The sequence below is a fragment of the Pristis pectinata genome, chromosome 20, assembly GCF_009764475.1.
Source record: "Pristis pectinata isolate sPriPec2 chromosome 20, sPriPec2.1.pri, whole genome shotgun sequence".
Classification (NCBI taxonomy): Eukaryota; Metazoa; Chordata; class Chondrichthyes; order Rhinopristiformes; family Pristidae; genus Pristis; species Pristis pectinata.
Window position 1 is genome coordinate 25,972,594 of NC_067424.1, and position 19,896 is coordinate 25,992,489.

The 19,896-nt window shown below is 36.9% G+C and overlaps 1 protein-coding gene across 2 annotated transcripts in view; it reads left to right on the forward strand.

The window, feature by feature from the left end:
* nav1b (neuron navigator 1b) overlaps nucleotides 1-17,545 on the forward strand; it is a 485,995-nt gene extending 468,450 nt beyond the window's left edge. For both annotated transcript variants that reach the window (XM_052034603.1, XM_052034604.1), the window contains 5 exons: nucleotides 937-1,008; nucleotides 2,682-2,878; nucleotides 4,815-4,933; nucleotides 10,083-10,280; nucleotides 15,249-17,545. In XM_052034603.1, coding sequence (XP_051890563.1) covers nucleotides 937-1,008; nucleotides 2,682-2,878; nucleotides 4,815-4,933; nucleotides 10,083-10,280; nucleotides 15,249-15,344 — 682 coding nt within the window. In that variant the 3' untranslated portion in view covers nucleotides 15,345-17,545. The remainder of the gene's footprint in view (nucleotides 1-936; nucleotides 1,009-2,681; nucleotides 2,879-4,814; nucleotides 4,934-10,082; nucleotides 10,281-15,248) is intronic.
* The last annotated feature ends 2,351 nt before the right edge of the window (nucleotides 17,546-19,896 follow it).

The window sequence follows — 19,896 nt, forward strand, 5'->3', positions numbered from 1 at the left end:
CTCCACAGAGCTCTGAAATAGAAATTAACAAAGTTTCTTCAGTCCTAAAAGCCCTTCCTTTTATTCTGAGACTGTGACCAATGACTCTAACCAGAGGAAACTTCATGCATTCGGCATATCAAGCCCCGTAAATGTTTGTAAGTTTCAATGAGATCTTCACTAACTTTTATAATCTCTGGAGAATATAAGCCTGGTCTACTTAATTCTTCTTCATAAGGAAAACTCACTAGTCCTGGAACCAATCTAGTGAATCTTTGCTGTACTCTTTGGCTACGTACATCCTTTGCAATGCATGCAGCTTGAAATTATTAAACAAATCTGGCATTCTTTGCACCTTCCTGTTGCTGATTCTTTCATCTTGAAAACCAATCAGTTACTTCAATAGCATGTACTTTTAACCTAACAGCAGAAATGTCCTGTGCTTGATCCGCACAAGATCTTAATCAGAGTTTTTTTTAAATAAGTGTAGTTACAACTCAAGTCCCTCTACATCTGTCAGGCAACATCCAGATGTGCACCAGCAGTGGGTGAGGTTCATTCAATCAGCACATTTCAAAAAAAATTAACACCTTGCCATTGATAGGAAACCTATTTTTGCACTACAAGTGATTTTATTTCAAATTATGGCACTCTTAGATTCTTATAACTTTGATCTGTGTGTGTTCTATTTAGCATATTGTAACTAACCATTACATGTCTTGCACCAAATATCTCATTAACAGTAAGTGATTTAACTGAGTATTATATACATTTCTTGCTCGATCTGTGATGGTGTTAAATTATTATTTGAAAATGAAACCATGTGTGCAACTGTAGAAAATATATTGCAAAAGTTAATCACAGTTCTGAAGTTGTAAACCAGTTGATATAGTAACTTGGATATGGCCCTGGTGTTATCTTTGTTTTTAACTTTTTAAAATCTTTCTTGTAATGTAGCCCATATGTAATTGGAACCACCAACCAGCCTATCAAAACAACACCAAACCATGGCCTTCACCTCAGTTTCAGGTAAAGTACAGATTGATGTTTAGAAATAAAAACATGGTGTAAATATGCCATTGGTCTTTGTGAAGTTGATTTAATTTTCATAATAGGTCCAGGCTCCTCATGTTCAGTGAAGTAAATAAAATGGTCCAATTTTCCTCTTAACGATTAAGATGCAGTGTTCACCATTCTTACCATGTACAAATACCCACAAATGTGTCAGCAGAGATTTCTCCATATTCAGCATCTGTCTCAATGTGATGTCCTTGCATGGATGAGCGGCTGTTAGGCTTTGAAGTAATCAGATTGAACCATGCTAACCAAAATCGCACAAGTGACAAAGCAAGAAGTAAAAAAGAACTAAAATATAAATTACATTTAAATCAGTGTACAGGAAGCAAATAAATGGACATACATGGAATTCAGGGAGAGAAAGAAAATGTATTTTTCTGATTTGAAATCTATCACATTAATTTTCTTGAGAAAATGAGACTCCACATTTATCAAATTATTCTTTTCAGTACCTCAGAAATCATTTAGCAGAAATTTTTACTTTTTAAAAACTCACTCACTCCTGAATGCACAGGCCCCAACCCATTCAGCTTTTTCTAAATTCAGTGCAAGTGGACAGAGAACCCAGGTTTTGTACCATTCCATTAGTTTCTGAATAAATTCCATTGTCAGAGATAGCAGCAGTGCAGTCTATCAAAGAGTACACGATGAACTGACAGCAATATATGTTTCTATAAATGTGTAGATGCCAGAAGTTGCTGTCAGATTTTCCTTTAATATTGGTGAATGCTTATAGCCTCCCTGGTATTATTGCAGCAAATTCTGGGCCACTAAGTTTCAAAGTACTTCAGACTATAGGATTTACTCAATACCATAAAGATTAAACTGTGAATGTTCAAGATCTGACATAAAAATAAACATGCCTTCACTAATCTGAAAAAGAAACGATAAATTAAAAGTTTAATACAGTCCTTACCACTATGGATCTGAACAGAACATATGCCTGAAGAATCCTCAGACTTTTCCCAGGATAGATGATCAGGTCCAGAAGGAATTGCCAACATTTTCAAAGATTCCCATTTGGTCCATTAAAGGTAATTGATTAAAAGAAAACAGTTTATTCACAAACTCACTATGCCAGTGGAGTAACATGTTGGTACTATGACATGGCTGGTAGAGTCATCAAGTGTCCTATCCTGTCCTGAGTTGGACCTATTCTAACAATGCCGGCAACTACATCCTTCAATTTGGGACAGGGCTTTTAGCTTAGGAATCCTGTCATGCAACATTTGCAAATCACCCAGAATTTTTAATCATCCAAGCAGATGTTGAGATGTGCCTGTTTTAACTTAGAGCAATAGGCAATGTTTCAAGTATTCTATCCACAGTTAGAACAAAATACTTCAAGGCGATAATTCAAGGAAGTTAAATGGAAAGGTAACTGGGCAAATAACTGACTCCACACCAGAAGTATATTTGTAAGTGTGTCTTTGGGACGATTAGATTTCTTTGAATTGATGCAATAACTGCAGAGGATCAGAGCAGGAGAGTGCACTTCCATAAATAAATAAAATGTGGTATTTTCCTTGTAGGATTATAACAAGAACAATTGCTGTTTTCCACAGTGTTTTCTATAATTGACAATAAAAAAGTATGGAATAACAGTTTGCAATTTTGTTCACTAGGTTGGTGCCATTTTCCAACAATGCAGAACCTGCTAATGGATTCCTTAGTCGCTACTTACAGAGAAAGTTGATCGAGTCAGAGAATGTCGCAAATGCAAACAATAATGAAATCCTTAATATTCTTAACTGGGTGCCCAAGTTATGGTATCATCTGCACACATTTCTGGAAATGCACAGTACATCTGACTTCCTCATCGGTAGGTGCTGTTACATTGATGATGTTGGAAGGTGCTTGATAAATGACATTCATTTGATGTCAATTATTATCATGTAAATGCATTTGATATTTAATGTAATATATTCACAGAAATCAGTTAGTGTTCATCCTATTAGGAACTAGTTTATGGGAACTTTGACCTATTGTAGTGAAATCCAATTAGAGCCTTGAAAAACACTTGCAGTGATAAACCATAACAATATTTCTTCTTGTGATGTCAAATATAATTTGTGTGAAGAACAATATACAGTTGACTGGTATTGTACGAGCAAACTGGTGGCGTCAGCTAACTTTTAGAGTTTGCTCCTACAACACTAGTTTTAGGAGTATTCAGCTTGGACAGAGTTCAATGGTTAAGTCAATTATGAAGAGGGTGAAAGGGGAGAGGAGATATGTAGGAAAAGGAGGAGGTAATTCAGCCCCTTGAACCTGTTCCACCATTCAATCAGACCATGGCTGAATGTACTCAATTCCTTTCCCTGTCTTTGTTCCAAATCCCTTGTCATTATCTGGTAAAAAATTGATTAATAACAGTCTTGAAAATTTCATATGAGTCAGTATCCAAGCCATTTGGGACAAACAATTGCATTTTTTCCTAGCTTTTGTTTGGAAATGTGTTGTCTCATTCTTTGGGACGTGGGCATTGGTGAAAAGGATTACATTTATAATCCATCTCTGGTTGCCCGAGAAAATGTTACTGCTGAAGCCCAAGTGACGAATATATTCCCACAATATGTGCTGCTTCAGAACTTTTCAGATAACAACAATGATTATATGAATGTCAGGTCACAGAATAATTTTGAGGGAAATCTGCTGATCTTGACTTACCAAGTGTGGAAGTTGTGCTCTCCTTAAAGGCCTATAACTAATCATAAAAATATGTCTCTTTTCTGAAGTCATTTACCAGTTACTTTCATATCAACTAGAGGCAGGAAACTATTTTATTACCAGTGCACTGGCTTCAGAAATTAATTAAGTTTGCCTGTGGTGAATCCATTAATATATTGAACTTTAAAAACTGGCCAAATAAGGATTTCATTGGGTTCCATTCCAAATAAGTAATCCAAATTGGCTTAAAATGCTTTTTAGAGCAATAGTTTAAGGGAAAGCAAAACATGTAAGTAGGAAAGAAAGGTGGGACTGAGTAAAATGGATTTAAACTCGAATGTTGCAGGCTCTCCAAACAGAGATTTTATTGACTATAAATAAGGTACAATATAGAAGAGACCTGATTCTTGTATTTTCTTTATGGATTCTACTTCTGAAACAAACCTAGTTGTTCAATTCAGAATCTGAGCCCAGCATCAGAGAAAGAGAGAGGAGTATAGGTTCCAGTAAACACATAGGTGGCAATTTAGGAAGGGGAAACATTGAGCTTTTCACAGCTGCTCTTGTTCTTTCACCTTTCCAAGTGTTTATTTCCATAATTACATTAGACGTCTGATAACGTCAATGCTTAGAATCTGGTCTAATCCAGTTAAATCTGACATAAGAATGCAGATTAAAAATGTGTCACTGTTTTCAGAAACACTCGATTGCATCCGCTTGCTTGGCACTGTTGGAGATTTCCTACTGCTGCTGCCATTGAGTATTGAATGAAAAGGCCAAGGATGCGATAATAATCGGCCTGAAATACTTGGTGGTCGGGTTTTGTTGAAATGAGGTGTGAATACACCAAATTTAACATTATGTTTTCTGTTGCATCATCTCAGAAATAATAGGGGGCACAGTGAATAGAGCTGAAGAAATAAACAGCTTTTAGCCAATGGGTTTAGTTCAGCAGGTATTTAAATTACTCATTTTGTTTCATCTTATTAAATTTCAAGGGAGTAAGAGTTTGAAATATATTGTAGCCAGGATGGAGCATTAACACTATATTTTATTCATTGCCTTCTATTTTATTTATTCTCTTCCAGGCCCTTGCTTTTTCCTATCTTCTCCTGTCAATGTGGCTGAATTTAGAGAATGGTTCATTGACCTGTGGAATTACTCCATTCTCCCTTATCTTCAGGAAGGAGTTAATGATGGTGTTAAGGTGATTATATGTATTAAGTGATACTGAATTGCAGTCATTTTCTTTAATTAAATTGAAAGTTTATGCCATTTAATTTTGCCTTTATGATCTCTTCCCTGAAATGGTTGAAACAAAATACTTGGACCTTCAGAATTATTTAAGAAAGACACATGAGGTGATAACAAAAAGACCATGCAAACAAATATTTTAATTTAAAAAGTGATAGAGCATTTTTCTGGTGAAATCAAATTTACTAATCCACTCAGCTAACATCATGAATTTGGTTGCTTTCATGCTGTTACTAAATTAATATTTAATATAATACGCCATTGAGCTTATTTCACTCTTCCAGGAGAGGCTATTGAGTCAGTATATTGATAGTCCTATCTGAGAAGGGGGAGTACTTGGCCTAATCTTAGGGAATGAAGTAGACAGGTGTGTGTGGTGAGCGTTTTTGGGATAGTGACTACAACTCTGTTACTTTCAAGATAGTTGTGGCAAGAGATAAGGGTAATCTGAAAATTAAAGTCTTGAATAGGTGGAAGGCTGATTTCAATTTCATAAGACAGGGACTGACAAAAGTAGGTTGGGAGCAGTTATTTGTGACATAATCTACATTTGACGAAGGAGTCTTTTAAAAATAAAATAGTTCAGAGCCAACATGTTCCTGTAAGTGTGAAAGCTAATGAAGGCAAGCCCAGACAACCCTGGATGTCAAGGGATGTTGTCAGGCTGGATGCAGAGAGGATGCTTCTCTTGAATGAAGAATCTAGGACAAGGGAGCACTGTTCAAGAACAAGGAATAGACCAGAAACAGGTTTATTATCACTGACATATATCGTGAAATTTGTTGTCCTGCAGCAGCAGTACAGTGCAAGACGTAAAGACATAAAAATTACTATGAGTGACAAAAATAAATAAATAGTGCAAAAGAGGAATAACGAGGTTGTGTTCATGGACCGTTCAGAAATCTGATGGCAGAGGGTAAGAAGCTGTTCCTGAAACATTGAGTGTGGGTCTTCAGGCTCCTGCACCTCCTCCCTGATGTTACAAATGTGAAGAGGGCATATCCCGGGTGGTGAGGGTCCTTAATAATGGATGCCGCCTCTTGAAGATGTCCTCAATGGTGGGGAGGGTTGTGCCATGATGGAGCTGGCTAATGAAGTAGAGCTGCCAGCATGCCTTCTTCATGATTGCATCAATGTGTCAGAGGGTCCAAGATCAATCCTCTGAGATGTTGACACCCAGGAACTTGAAGCTGCTCACCCTTTCCACTGCTGACCCTTCAGTGCGGACTGGTATGTGTTCTCCTGACTTCCCCTTCCTGAAGTCCACAATCAATTCCTTGGTCTTGCTGACACTGAGTGCAAAGTTGTTGTTGTGACACCATTGAACCAGCCAATCTATCTCACTCCTGTACACCTCCTCATCACCATCTGAGATTCTGCTAACAACAGTGGTATCATTGGAAAATTTATAGATGGCATTTGAGCTGTGCCAACCCACACAGTCATGAGTGTAGAGAGAGTAGAACAGTGGGCTAAGCATGCATCCTTGAGATGCGCCTGTGTTGATTGTCAGCGAGGAGAAGATGTTACTACTGATCCCCACTGACTGTGGTCTCCCGATAAGGAAGTCGAGTGAGGTACAGAGGCCCAGGTTTTGAAGCTTGTTGATTAGTACTGAGGGGATGATGGTGTTGAACGCCAAGCTGTAATCGATAAACAGCAGCCTGACGTAAGTTTTGCTGTTGTCTAGATGCTCCAAAGCCGAATAAAGAGCCAGTGAGATTGTGTCCGCTGTAGACCTGTTGTTGTGGTAGGCAAATTGCAATGGGTCCAGGTCCTTGCCCAGACAGGAGTTAATTCTAGCCATGGCCAACCTCTCAAAGCATTTCATCACAGTAGATGTGAGTGCTACCAGGCGATAGTCATTGAGGCAGCTCACCCTGCTCTTCTTGGGCACCAGTATGATTGATGCCCTTTTGAACCATTTAGGATTGGGGTGAGGAGAAACTTCTTCATTCAGAGGGTAGTGAACCTGTGACATTTTCTACCTCAGTGGGCTGTGGAGGCTCAGTTACTGAGTTCATTCAAAATAGATCAAACATTTCAGGACATCAAGGGAATCAGTGGTTATGGCACTGAGATCTGCCATGATCTTGATAAATAGCAAAGCGAGCTCAATGGACCAGACAATCTATTCCTCCTCCCATTTCTTATGTTCTAATGAATTTCTAGATCATTGTTTGCTGCTTTGATTGGGGTGATTTCAGTATTTTTCTGCAAATTTATCTTTTAAACTGAAGTTCAGCTGCTATAATTGTGTAAATGTGATAAAATGAATTATCACATGCAAATCAGACTGCAGATCCTCCATTTCACACATGTTGTCCAAAAAGGAGTTAGGAACCTTAATGAAATCAGGTGAAGGGGTTGTCTTCATTTTAAAAGGCCCTCTTGTCAACTTTGCTAGCAATTGTCATAGCTCGATACAGACAGAGTAATGATTCATAAATGGGAGAACTCTCATAATTACTATGAAACTGATTGCAGTGTCTATTAAACATTAAAAGATATGATTGCATTTCCAAATTTATAATACAAGGACCAGTTCAGGAAGGATATATTGAATTTGATTACATACATAATGAATTCATTCTTTAAGTAGATAGTTTGATATAGCAGAGTCTTCAAAATGATCTAAAATAGTATGTATATTTATAGTGCCTTTAGCATTCTAAGACATTTCACAGAAGCATTATCACACAAAATGTTCACTGAAGGAAAAGTTAAGGCAGATGTTTGGTCCAAAGAGCATCTTTAAAGGTAAAGGTATCTCTTAGAAAGATGGGGAAGGGTTTGCTGATGCCTTTGATCAACTGAAGCTCCAGTCATCACTGGTGGTGTACTTAAAGTTGGGATACTCAAGAGGCTAGAGAATGAATTGTTAAATTTTGATAACTATCTGTGGGTGAGAATCCTAATCCATGACAAGTGAATAGTTGATTTCTATTATCATTTAGTTTATATTAGTCATGTAAAGCCAGCCCTGGTTTCTTCATTTTCAAAACCATATTTTTCTTTGTTTTCATCAATGCTGGTTTTCCTTTGAAGATGGTGTTGGCTGCTAATGATGTGCAGTATTATGTGTGCAGCCACACTTGAGCATCTTGGTAACCATTATACATGTGCGATTGTGGATTGAGTTTTGATAGGCTATACAACTGAGGTAGCACCACTGCAGAGCCATTTCTGTCTGCAGTGCAGCATCTTTCACCTTGTGTCATTGCACCATAAATTGGAAACAAAGTCCTGGCTGTTTTACTTTGAGGCTAGCTTCACTGACATCAGTTCTCATACTCCATACTGTAACTCAGATTCAAATTAGCAACCATAGTACATTGAACTTCATAGCATTTGCTGGAAGATTAGAAGCTAACTTTCATTCTAAAGACTTATGGATTAATACTTTATTCTATTTGTGATCATTTATCAACATAGTGCAACATTAGGACCTATTTTGCAGTTCAACATGTTTTTATCCCCATTGAAAATACCAATTATGCAGGAGTTGGTATCATGGTGTTGGTCATTATTTTGCTATATAAATCTATACAGTACATGTGGGTAGATTTATGGTTTGGGGATGTGGGAATTAGGCCAAGATAGCAGTGGTGGTAGTGGTAGGGGTCTATTAGTCTCTGTATTCAGTTAAGATTTGTATGTCTGCATTTTCTTGATGGCATGGTAGGTTAATGACCTGTTGAGATACTCCTAGCTCATTATGCATTAAAACCCACCCTGAGGATATGGATGCTGTTTGCAAAAGTCTGCCACAGTTTGCAAAAGTCTGCCACAGTTCTTTGTGGATCACTTCTATAATGAACAATGCCCTTCACCAAGGCATCAAGGAATGAGAAACCAAAAAACTTAACTGCTAGTTCTTGAAGAAGGAGAATATTTAAAATATTATATAATAATTATGAATTACTGAATTCAGCCCACCACTAATAATAAATCATGTCCTTGAAAACCTCTTTGCTTTAATAGAATGTCATATTTTATATGAAAATTAAGCACTTACATTTTTGATGCTGTTGGGTGATTTTTTCTGTTTTGTTCATTCTGTTTAAATCTGTCTTCTAGCAATATTTCATTTTTACACAATTTATTTTTACACAAATCCATGAGGGCTAATTTTTCTTCTGTTACCAATAGATTGCTATTTGTATCGTAATTATAACATGGTTAAAGGTGTAATCTAGTCACAGAGGTTTCGAATGTCATGTATTCTGTGATATTTGCTTGTGTCCATCATTGGAGAAATTAGTTTCTTTTACATATTTTGAATTAGCCCTCTGCCATCACAGCCCTCATTATTGACACTGTTTAGACCTAAGAATACAACCTCACAGTCCTGTTTCTCCAACTTCAACATCTACTGATTCAGGCTTCCTAAGGAGGGTGCAGGATCGATTAATTAAACTGCATGTACAAAATAGTAATTGTTCTATTTATTCTGTTATGTTCAGCATCATGTGTGTATGTGTACTGCTTCCCATGACTTTATTCTTTTTTTCTCTGATTTTGAGTAAATATGCCATGACTGTTCTGTGACTTACGTCCAAGTTTGCTATGACTCAATCCAAACCCTACTTACAAATAACACACAAACTGAGTTATTTCCCTTTAGTCATACTCTTTGTTGAGATTCAGAATTAATGTCACCTAAAGGACATCCATGCTTTGCAAATATCAATTGATTATTTTTATTTAATGCAGATTATTATGGACTGATTTAGAGAAAGAAAACTCGGGAAAGAAGCTGTGAGAGATAAAAACATGCCAGTGAAAAGATTTTGAAATTATGTTGAGCAGCTGTTCTCCTATCAGGAGTACTCTGACACTTCACTCACTGAGATCCAAGTTTATGGCTGCCCCAAAACTGGAGAGAAGAACAATATACATTCAACAGGAGATACTTAACTAAACCTCTCCTTCAGTAAAGGAACATAATACTTTGATATCTTCTGTTGAATCAAATTGAAAATTAAAATTAGTCTTAGAAACACATCTTGGGTTTCTCTATGAATTCCTTATGTTTTGAGAACATCTTCTGAGCTGTTGGATACAATTATTACAATGCATTTTTCTCAATTTTATCGTAGACTTATGGAAGGAAAGCTGTGTGGGAAGACCCTGCTAAGTGGGTACAGGATACACTGCCTTGGTCAACTGCTTCACAAGACCGCTCCAAGATCTTCCATTTGCCTCCTCCAAGTATAGGATCACATGTTACAGGACCTCCTGCAGATGAAAGAAAGATCAAAGAGACGGCACCTACTTCAATTGAATCTGACCCACTTGTAAGCATAGTAGCTTTGTCATTAGTTATTGGTGGTGAGGGTCTGAATTTTACTAACTTTAGCAGGAAAGTAAGCATGAGCATCAAATGTTGGAATAGCACTTTATACCTCTGACTACTTTTACTGTTGAATTAATAAAATATGAGCGGGATTGATTAGGAAGAATCCAACTTTTAACTGGAAGAAATGCTGTTGTTTGAATAATGCCTTAAGATCTTAGGATCCCTCTACAGAGACAAAATTGATTAGATTGCATCCCAATTTTTCATTTCACTTGAAAGGCAACACTTTCGCCAATGAATCATTGCCCACCAACTACACCAAAATATCAAGTATAAACAGAAAATGCTGGAAAAACTCAGGTAACATCTATGGAAAGAGCAACAGTTGTTGATTCAGGTCAAGGATGTGTTAGACCTTGAGTTCTAACCCATTAAGACTGATGAAGTGTCTTTGACCTAGCATGTTAACATTGTTTCCCTTTCTGCAGATGCTGCTTGATCTGCTGGGTATTTGCAGCTTTTTCTGCTTTTATTTCAGATTTCCAGCATCTGTGTGAGTTTCAGATTGAAATGCTTGATCAGTGTGTGCTTAAGACTACTTAGAGGAAAATTATCCAACTAGCTGTACTAGGTCAAGAATGGAGAGAAATTTCCCTTCTGTACCTGATTGTTTGCTAAAATTACTCTTTAAAGAACCACTTATTTGATGAAAATTCACCTAGTTCTGATTTTACCAAAAACCTGGAGCCAGCCAAAGCCACAGTGTTTTAATTAACATTTTCTGATCTTCATGCAATGGTGACGATGGTTTTAACTGAGGCATGAGTATGGAAGCCACCAGATGAAGGCCTGCTTGTAGTGGATCACATTTTTTCTCTTTGGAGAGTGAAGAGGAGGAGGGGTACACCTTCAGACAGCATAAGTAGAGATTAGACTTCCACAGTTTAGATCTCCCTGATCTCAGGTTCTAACACAATCACCACCACTCTCCACCACCACCACCACCTAAATTCCTTTCTGCAAGAGCACCTACCCAGAACCTCCTTCATGCTGCAGAGTAATCAGGGACAACTTGATTTTCAGCCACATGCAGCCACTTCTTCCAACTTTCTACCTGGTTCAGGTGGGATATAATCTCATGACATGTTCATTAAATGTACCTGGGTCTTAAAATTGGCATGGAATCATACTGCTATGGCTAGGTTCAGTTTAAACTTTCAATGAGGAATTGAATAAGTATTGAAGTGGAAAAACTGTAGGGTTCAGGGCAAGAGCTGGGGAAAGGATATCTCCTCCAAAACAGCATTGAGGAGGCAGTCCTCCTCCAAGCAAGTGAGAGGCACAGAGGTCAAGTCAACTTGGCTTCCAGCTTTCCAATATCATTCTCTGACTCCATACCGATGTCTATCCTTTAAAAGAAAAAAACAAATATTATTCTACCAGTTGCTTGAGTTATTTTAGCACATTACAAACAACCCTTTCCAGACTAAAACCAGTTTCATGCTAACACAAGGAGTGCTGAACAACAGATGGTGCTTTCAAAAAATTATTCATCTCGATGGTAGACAGTGGTGTTTAGAAGTTTACAAATCATTCTGGTGACTGGATACTTTAATGGGTGATCATACATTATATTCAGATCTGTAGATTCAATGGGAAGCCTGAGTTTAATCAGAATAGAGAGGGAAAACACAAATATTTTGGAGGAAATATTTGCTCATACTGTATGTTGCACCAGCAGTGTGACAGTGTAGAAGCAGCAGGGGATTAAATAAGGAGATGAGATTAAAGGTGGGTTTCATCAGTGTACAAGTGGAAGTTGAAGATGTGAATTTTTAAGATTTTGTTGAGGCACAGCCTTTGGTTGAGGAGTAAAAGCACCCAAAGACAGATCTTTGTGGTGCAGCTGCTGAAACAGAAGCCATTGCTGGTGATTCTCTGGTGAATAGATTAGAATGAGATAAATTGGCTGTGGCTCCATTCAATTGAATGATGACAGTGATGTTTTGAAGGACAGTCTGGTCAAAGAGGGGAAGCAGTTCACGAAGAGTAAAAGCAAACATGAATTATCAATGTTGTAGTCACACAAGATGTCATTGATGACATTTAGACTGTGTAGATTTGGTATTGTGACAAGGGTGAAAACCTGATTAGAGGGATTCAAAGAAGGAGTGTCTGGTAAGGTAGAGATAAATTTAGGAGGCCACAACACACCCAAGGAGTTTGGAGAGAATTAGCTTGCAAGGGTTAGCAATGTTTTTTGAGAGGGGTAATGATGGCAGATTTGAAAGAGAGGAGTACAATATATCAGGAGAAGGAAGCTTTAATGACATCAGCCTACATAGGGGCCAGGAAGGGAGTAACTTGGAATGAATAGTATCCAGAGAGCAGGAGGTGGGTCTCATGGGCAAGAGTAATGATTTGTGAATGACTTGTCAGCTGAACTCCCATATCTTACTCCAGTGTAAAGTCCTCTGAATATTTTTAGAATTATATTGATTTCTTCATACACATCTATTTTAATATTTTTGTGCATTGTTAGGGGAGCACTAACAGTCATTCTGTTCTATATCATTGGACTGGGAATTGTTTATTTAATGAACAAGAAATGAGATTACTATGGGTTGCATAGAATATTAAATGCAAATTCACTAGCAGGTAATTTTTGTATAAATCCTTAAATTAGCTCTTTTAAGAGTCCAAATTTGTTTATGTATAATATACATCCCTGAAGTTACAATTCAGTAAAATAATAATATAACAATATTTTTGTATCCAATAATTTTGGGATACACTACAATATTGGAGGATTATATTTATCCTTAAAACCATGTGGTCAGAATTTATGGTCAGCAAGGAGCACCTGGTCCTCAGTACCGACTTCCAAATAAATTCCGAACCTTCCTGGAGAAATCCAGACTGCTGCTCTTTCTGAGCCTCTCCTGGGAAGCTGTGCACAGCTCTGTAATTTAATCACATGGTGGGGATTGAGGGTCCTCAGAACAAACTCCTCTTACATAAAGAGTGGAAAAGACTTTGACAGCTGGCTGACCCCCCGGCTGACTCACGACCTCAAAATTACTCAAAGTTGTCAAATACTTCAAATACGTGAATGCTTCAAACATACAAAAGAATGTTATAACTTCTTAAAAACTGAAATATTAAGTTAAAATGGATCAAAGGCATATAAAAACAATTTAAAAGGAAATAAAACTAGCTAATACTAAACCAATGGCCGCTGCAATCCTTTTCCTCCACCAAAGTTAACAGAGAATTACTCAGCGCACCAGGCCCAGTGTTTGTGAGGAATCACTGCAACTTCACCTTCCCACGCTGAACTCAATGAGGACTCCAGCAATGGAGCGCAGTTGGAGCAAGCTGCTGACTACAACTCTTGGAGCTCTGCGTTCACCTGTGAATGCGTGGCATCGGTGGAGTTACTGACAGTTGTGCAGGGAAATGTTGGCTGTTTCACCAGCATTTCCCCACAGTATCCATACCATGGCCTCTCTCTCTCTGTCATGACTCTGACTGCCGTATGTAACAATTTCAAGTTGTTTAGTTGACTGAGGAGGCATCCTGACCCTGTAATTAATTGCAGCTTTAGCTACTTGATATGGTAATGCTCAATGTGTGATTATTTGATACTGTTCAGTAAAGCTTGTTTCACACACTGAATGCTGGCTGCACAACTAAGCATGTTCAAGCCAGTGCCAGGTTTAAACAACTGTGCTGTTATTACCAGTGAAAACCTGGTGATGTTCAAAGCAAGAGGCAATATTCTGATCCTCCAATTAATTCATGTTCATTCTTTTATAAAGGTCATTTAAGTTGCAAGAATAGATAATTGCTGTTGCAGTCCTTGTAGATTCAGCTTATATATTAGCCATCGTAATTAATTTGTTCTGCTTTAAAGAACCCAAGAGAAATTTGCTTAATTCTTATTATTATGGATCACAATTTAGTGACTGAATTTGGGTGAGCTGTGAGGAAGAAGAATTTCCACAACATCTTCATAAATTCTCTCCATTTGCCATATATATTTTAATGGCACATGACGCTCTAAGTTATATCAATATTTGTTCATCATTTTAAAATGTACAAATTGTAAAAGCATTGAATTTTACAAGTAGTGATTTCCTTTTGTTTAGACTAGTATTTCCAGTCTTTTTCAACTGGAGTTTGCCAAACCAGTTTAATAGATGGTTGAAGATCAGTCGCAAATTACATCCAACACATTGGCGGAACTGCAGTCTTTTACATTTGTTTTAAAGCTTTGCACCAGAAACGCTCCCCACCCCAAAACTGCCCAGACCGCCAGATCAAATCAAATGCCATGCCAAGTTTCTCCTAATTATGCCTGTCTGTGGACATTTGTGGAAGCACTTAAAATTCTGCTCCATTTTTCAGCACAAGGACATCAAAGGCACATTTATTGATGTTTAATTTTTAAAACTATATACAAAGAAAGAGACTGTTGTATGCCAATACAAATATTAACTGGTGTTATATAGCATTTAAAGTCATTTCAGTTACTTAAAATCTAGAGAGACAGTTTAAACAGAATGGTCTCGAATTTCCTGGCACTGGCAGGCCATCCACATTCACAACTTCCCCATCTCTTGTGTCCACTCTTAACTGCAGCGAATCCACAGGCAACTTAGGGATCATCACAAGGAACCCTTACTCACTTCAGTGATGAATGTGACAGATCTAGGTCAATAAAACAGTTAAAATTTTAAATAACCCACCTCCCTGAGAATAGTGACATATTGGATTCTCTCCCACAAAATCGTCTGGCCTGGGAAATTTTCTGTTAATCTTTTATTTAATCTTGGCCATTGACTGGTTACAAGCTATTCTAGCAAAACCAATATTGCAGCTAAACTGTCACCTCGTTTCAATTAGCACCAATCAAATGTATGATAGTTCAACGCTAAATGTTTCTTCTCTTTTATATTGACAGATGAGTATGCTACTGAGGCTCCAGGAGGCAGCCAATTACACCCAAAGTTGTGAAGGAGACAATGTTTTGGAATCATCTTTGCAATCAACACATTGAAAGGAAAGAAAGCAAGGAATATGGGAGCCATCTTGTTTTTAATCATGTCATAACTACATTTTGAATATTGTAGTCCTGAAACAGATGTATATTCTGTGATAGACGTAGTTAGGTAGGGGGCTAAATTAATTGATGGGTAAAATTGTAGGTTTAAGGCCCAAAATCATATGTAAGTTAACTGTGATCATTTATTGTAAATCATATCGCCTAGCCATCTGGAAGGAAAAATACCATCTAACTGTATGGACTTTTAATGCTGTGTTTGTACCTTATAATTCAATCTTCAAAAGTGCATGGCAATCATTTAAGCAGAAACAAATAATATTTTAGTGAGCTTTATTAAGGTTAATTCCAAATCTACAACTCAATTATAGGAGCCATCGCTGTTCCACTACTGCTATCATCTCAGATGTCACACTGGTGCTGACTGGAGGACCTCTCCACCAATCTTTGCAGTTTATAGTGTTCAAAACCGCATTAGTCCGCACAATTTGTGTGCACAAAAGCACAGCTAAAATGTGAATCATTGTGAAACCACTAAAACAGGAGTTTATTATTTCCCAAGTGCTAAAATGGTGCACATTGTAATTGAAAGATTTTTGTATCCTGAATTTAAAACTGATATGTTTTATGAATTTTGGTTTCATTAGTCATTATCGTGTATTATAGGAACCCTTTAAGTACTTGTTTCCCTTTGTACTGCTTCAAACATAAGAAAGCTTTTTAATCAAGGGCAGTTGAGGGAGGAGTGAGTGTACATTACGGAAACAAAATTCTTAACCTCAGGAACAAGTTATTTTCCCTTCTTCTACGTCCCAACTTAAGTTAATTAGTTTCATAAGATCCCCTGCACTAAAACTATTAACAAGGGGCTAAATTAACTTTTCCCAGAGATGACCTAAAACCAACTTGTAACTAGCTCCTTGAAGATGTACGACAATTAAATTTTTAATCCCTGCTAAGTATTATCTGTTTTGGGGCATTTGCCTTGTGTCTCAATGGCTATTCTATATACTTCCTTGTGTCACATATTGTACCACAGAGTACCCATAATGGTAGGAGCAGATTTTTTTCTTATCTCTAGCACAATATGTGTTTCTTGTGTTTATAATGATACAAGTAAGGAACTTTCGAAAATAGTTGCAGAAATGTCATTTTTTGATTTCTTCTGAACTACTTAAGCTTTGCTATTAAGAACGCCCACAGCATGAGTAATTACTTGGAGCTTTTACAATAAAACTGTGTGGGAAGAGATTCAGCCTCTGCAATATGAGCTAAATGTTTGATGTAGTGTCATGTCCATTGGACTATATATCGAAGTCAATGGAACCGAATTTCAATATTAGATTGCACGTTTAGCACATACAGCAGATGGTGAATTTCGAGCCTATGCACTTTCCTTAAGATGTAAAAGGCAGCAATTTAGGTTAATTTTTATGTTGTTTCTGAACTAGCTTTTATACAATATTCTGTGATTTTTCTGGTTATTGATTAAATCAAATCATCAACCTTATCAACTTCATTCTCATCATTCATTCCATCAGTTCAATTTGCCTGGATATAACTATATGTGTGGCTGGGACTTTGGCCAGGAGTTTCATCTTTCATGTAACACAGAGGATGACCATTTGGCTCATCAGATATGCTGGCTTTCAGACCATTTCCCAACATTTCTCTGTAACCTATTCTCTCTCACATATCCATCAACTTCCCCCAATTTTTGCATCAGGGATAACTTACAGTAGTCAATTCATCTATCATCCAGTGCAATTTTGGGATATGGGAGGAAACTGAAGCACCCAGGAGAAACCCACATAGTCATAGAGGGTATGTGAAAACTCTGCACAGAAATCTGAAAGACATAAGCACTGCTTATATTGTGTGTGACTGATGCCCCCTCTCCTTATCCACACCTCCAAACATATTACTGTTACATTTATATTTTGCTTAATTTAATCTTTGACCTACACACAAATATTTTTAGTACTGGTTAATTGTAAACTTTACTGATCTGTAACTAAGGTACCAATAGCTTCCAAGTTATTGTACTTTATATTCTTGAACACAATTGTTCTTAATCAAATTATTTAAATACTTAAAATTTTCTGTGACACTCATGTATAATTTTTACAATAGAGATTCAGTACCCATTTTCCTTCCTGTTCAGCAGTGAATCTAACGTACTTGAGATTGCTTCTTTGCCAAAGAATTGAAGCAATTCCTGAATTTTTATCATTTGGGCTATCTGCACAGACAAATAAATCACACATTTCACTATATTTCTAACAATAACATAGCAACACAAAGCCAAGCATTTCGAACTGCAGAGCACTAAATGAGTGCAGCAAGTGCTTTAATAATACATCACATGATCCAATAAAAATGCTATTTTAACCCAATAAATTCTTATATGAACAAGCAGCTCAAGGATATCAACATGATTAAGGAAATTAAATTTTCCAATATCTCTACTTCATTTTGCCTCATTATTGTAAATGTTCTACCATCCAATGTAGAATTTGCTCAAGATGGTTAGTGAGCAGACAGAGTAGTTCCAATCCACTGTTGATATGTAAAATCTGATGTTATGACTTGAATATGTGAAAACTAAAATCATAATCTAAGATATTTAAAACAAAACATTTCATTTCACAATGGAATGTTCTAGTCATAAAATTCCTGCCAATTGGAAAACCATCAATATTTTCAGATCTGTTCTCTGCATGTGAGGAAATAAACAGCCTAAGTTTACAGTGATCAAAGGTAAGTTAACAAAGGGTACCCATTTACAATGAGAGAAATGAGAATTTTTCAAAGAATATTTGCCTCAAAATTGATCTCTGGTGTGTTACACCAACCACGTTATACAGTAGCAGCAGTGCATTCTGCTCTGTTTTGGAAATTTGGTGTCACTGATGTTAACTGAACAAAATTTCAGAAGCAAGTAGAATGTATGACTGCTACAATACAGCACAGTTGCTACAAACCAGAGATGAATTTCCAAAATTTCTAGAATTCATGATGCTCAAGGAATTTTGTCAGTACTTTTCTTTTAATCTGCATCTGTACCATATTGCCCTAAACAATGCTTTTTGAACAAGTTTTTTGCCCACCTTTCTTAATAATCACCTCCTTATAATCCCAACCCTACTTGGAAGCATTTTGCAGTAGTTCTCATAGAGAGTTGTTATTATACAGTAACTAACACAATAACAATGTATAAAATACAAGCAAAATTTTATATTGCAAAATAAATGATGCAACTTAGAAAATTAGAATTCCAAAGTTGATGTAATGCATTGAAATAATGTGAAGAGGCTGCTATTGTAGAAATAGTACATTATCAAAGATTTGTTAGTGGTACATTTTTACCTATCCTTTAGCAAGCCAGTAAAGGCTTTAGCATGTGCTACCTTGCAGGAAGATAGAAATATTCTTTGCATTCTGCCATTTTGTTCTGTGAACATACACTCCACGGATGGATGAATGAACCTTTCAATATTTCAACAAATTACATACTGTAGCTGGCTTTTAAAAGTTAAATTATACTTATTGCGATTATTGGTGATGGGTTTCATTAATGCAAATGATTGTGGAAAATTCTCACATTTCCCGAATGTGTTGGTAGTTCATAATTTGAGCTAAATTAATCCCAGTTTTTTGCGGGGAGGAAAACAACAGGTTCCAGCTCCACCATGTGCAGAATTTTGCTATTAACTAATTTTCCATTATGATGATAAGAATAGGGAAGTGCTGCCCCCTGTCCTTATCCATGTGATTTCCAGTCATGATGTTACTGTAACAAGAATTGTTGTGTCTGTTTTTTGCATAATTTCTAGGCTTCAGTTATCATGCATCTGTTTTCATTTCAATTAAATTGGATGGCAACTAATATTATATAGGATGGTTACTCTTACACCATTGCAAATTCGTGATAATGCATTCCCTTGCTGTCCTGTTTAGAATTATGTGACAATCCGGCAAGAAATGTTTCATCCTTTGAGAAAGATTTTTATTCCTGCAATGTTTTATCGTTGTACTGAAATTGGAACTCATTTCAAAGAAGTCACAATGCACTTGTCTGATTTGCTAAAATCTGGTACTTAAAGGGTTCTGTGACCAAAAGCACAAAATTTAACATAATGTAACATGAACTACTAACAGTTTTCAATATAAATTATTGTTTGTAGTGTGCTCTGATTAATGGGTGTTCCAAACAATGTGTACCAATCTTATTGGATTGCATTGAGAATAATTCAGTTTCCCATTATTTGCTTCAAAGGTACTGGGAGTTGGGATCACTGAGTGGTACATACTCAAAGGAAAGTTTCAACTCAGGCTGCAGTTCGGTATGAAACTAATAACTGGAAGGCTTCTCAGGTTTTATTTCCAGCCGTGATTTATTTTCCCATCGTTTTCTGTGTAGCAATGCCTCAAAGTAAAGGTTTCTTCTTACATGATATAAGGCATTGAATAACTTAGTGATGCATAGTCCAGATGAATATCACTGGTTTAAATACATAGACAACTAGGACATCAAGGAAAGATAATT